Source organism: Aegilops tauschii, chromosome 6, assembly GCF_002575655.3.
Source record: "Aegilops tauschii subsp. strangulata cultivar AL8/78 chromosome 6, Aet v6.0, whole genome shotgun sequence".
NCBI lineage: Eukaryota > Viridiplantae > Streptophyta > Magnoliopsida > Poales > Poaceae > Aegilops > Aegilops tauschii.
Genome location: NC_053040.3, coordinates 225,807,563 through 225,810,074, shown reverse-complemented (window position 1 = coordinate 225,810,074; position 2,512 = coordinate 225,807,563). Strand labels below are relative to the sequence as shown.

Here is a 2,512-nt window from a genome sequence, read left to right as displayed (position 1 = left end):
GTAGAAGGAGAACTGCATTTCAGAAGAAAAAAAAGAATACTTCGTGCTTCCACATGGAGAACTGCATTGTTTGGCGTCGTGGACTGCATTTGTACATTTACTTCGGGCTTTCTGCGTTTTATTTATTAATAGCGAACTGTAGTTTCTGGTAGTGCCCACACACATTTTCTTTTTTTGTTGTTATTCATTTAAAAAATGTTTCTAATTTTTCTTTGATGTTTTATTTTTTGAAGTTATTGTTTTTTTAGTGGGCCATGTTGGGCTGTGTTCGGGGAGTGAAGACGCATTGGGCCCAAGTCGGCCTGTGAGCACAGCTGGTTCCTGGCGCGTTGTGTGCGGCCTAATGTTTAGTCCCACCTCGCACGCGGAAGGCGCGCCCGGCCTGTTTATAAGCGCTGGCGAGGCAGCCGTATTGAACTCCTCTCGTTACTTTTTTGGGCGCTTATACACGGCGATCGATGCTCTATGCTCTATGACCTGTGGGCCCATGTGCACCCGGCCCCATGCATTGTGGCTCAGAACGGCTCGCCTACGGTGGGCGCAGACCTACTACGAGACTGGCTGGCGCCGGATGCACCTGTGGTGGTCAATTTTTTTTTCTTTGTATTTTTTATCTTAAGTACTTTTTTCAACGGAGGTGTGTGCACTGGTTATCAAACCACTCATGCACTGCATTGTTCAGGGTTCTGTACTGCATGTGCACGCATTCCGTACTACATGTTCAGGTCTCATTTTTTGTTTTCATGTTTTTGCTCTTACGTAATCTTTTTTCCAATCTAGGGGAGTGCACTGCTTAGTAAACATACTTGTACAGCATTGATTATGTTCCTGTACTGCAGGTTCATATATTTTTGCACTACATTTTTTTCAATGTAGGAGCGTGCACTGCTTAGCAAATCATCTATGCATTGCATTGATCAGGGTTCTGTACTGCATGCGCACGCATTCCGTAGTACATCTACAGTTCTCATTTTTTGTTTTCATGTTTTTGCTCTTATGTAATCTTTTTTCCAATGTAGGGGAGTGCACTGCTTAGTAAACATACCCCGTACTGCATTGATTATGTTTCTGTGTTGCAGGTTCATATATTTCCGCACTACATATACAGGTTGCATTTTTTCTTTTTGTGTTTTTGCTCTTATGTATTCTTTTTTTCAAATTTAGGGGCGTTCAGTGCTTCGTTGGGTATGTGTAAACTTCATTCGACAGAGTATGTACAACATTGGTACACACCTTGCACTGCATGTGTTCTATTTGCACACTGCATCTTATTTTTCGTTTTGTGCACTGCTCGAATCTAATGATTCATAAGCAAACAACAGAAGACAAATTATCATAGGGATTCTGTACAACAAGTTCATCGTGAGCAAACTAATTTCAACAGAAAGCAATCTAACATAATCAAAGTTCACATCATTACAAGCGATTCTGTATGGCAAGCAAACTAAGTTCATCAAAAGCAAATGATCACAAGCAAACTAACGATACATAAGCAAACAACATAAAGCAAATTTGATGATAATTCTAAAACGACGCTGGCATTGGTGGCTCTTTGGCCGGCACCATCTTCTTCTTCACCAGTCAGCGTCTCCCCATCCCCAGCTGCTCCTGGCGCGCTTCTTGGGGGGCTCCTCCTTCTCCAGCTTTGCATGGCGAAGCCCGTCCTGGGTGAGGGTGATGCGGTTCCATATCTCGTACGCTGCGCAGGCGTCCTTTGCCACGTACTCGATGTGCCTCATGGACAGAGGCAGGGTGGCCCAGCGTTTGTGCTCATCATCGGTGATCTTCTTCTTCATGTTGTTGTAGTAGTCGTCGATGAGCATGCCGGAGACATCTCCAAGGGAGTCCAACTCCTTGGTTGCCTCGGGCACCCTCCACTCCTTCTGGATGTCGACGAAGTTGGCGACTTCCAGATTGACGCGCTCTAGCCTTTTTTGTCGTTGTCGATGGAGAAGCCTGCAAAGGTGTACCTGGGGTCGGCGAGGAAGTTGTCGAAGACGGTGCACCTTTCAGCGGCGCTCAGTTGGAAGAGCAGCACCGGGTGTTTCTTGCCGATGGAGAGTTGGCAGAGGCCGGGTTTCTGCGTCGCTTCAGGCTCGTTGTTGTACTCGAGATCAATGCCGACGATCTTGTGGCGCTGGAGGCTGAGGTGCCGCTCGTACCGCGCGAGGGTGATCGCCACCTGCTTCTTGTCGCTGGTGTGGATGACGTGCAACTTGGTGTTGCCGTGGGCCTCCACGTCCTTGTACTCGTCGAAGAACGCCATGGCCGGTAGTAGGGCTTGGTGTTTTGCGTGGAGATGGATGTGATGGAGCGATTTTGTGGCAGCGCAATGGCTACTTGTGTTGTTGTGGATGAGAAGCCCTTTGGCTGGGGTCTGAATTTAAGGGGAGGGTGCGAGGTGGGATGGCCGCATCGGATGAACTGCACGATCTCGCTGACGATGCGGTTTGTGCAGATCGTGGGTTGGTGTTGCGTCTGTGATCGTGGGCTTGTGGCGATGGAACCGCTC

At 47.7% G+C, this 2,512-nt stretch overlaps 1 protein-coding gene across 1 annotated transcript; it reads right to left on the bottom strand.

The window, feature by feature from the left end:
- Positions 1 to 1,574: 1,574 nt before the first annotated feature.
- On the bottom strand, positions 1,575 to 2,266 carry LOC141025981 (uncharacterized). The gene is made up of 2 exons (XM_073501919.1): positions 1,971 to 2,266; positions 1,575 to 1,929 (listed from the first exon to the last, which is right to left on the bottom strand). The coding sequence occupies exons 1-2, from the start codon at positions 2,264 to 2,266 to the stop codon at positions 1,575 to 1,577; spliced, it is 651 nt and encodes a 216-aa protein (XP_073358020.1).
- Positions 2,267 to 2,512: the final 246 nt, after the last annotated feature.

Bases quoted from the DNA above. Each gene is read 5' to 3' on its own strand.
- LOC141025981 (XM_073501919.1), bottom strand. From the start codon at position 2,266: ATGGCGTTCTTCGACGAGTACAAGGACGTGGAGGCCCACGGCAACACC. The intron at 1,930-1,970 runs GTACACCTTTGC...ACGACAAAAAAG, and splicing joins AACTTCCTCGCCGACCCCAG to GCTAGAGCGCGTCAATCTGG.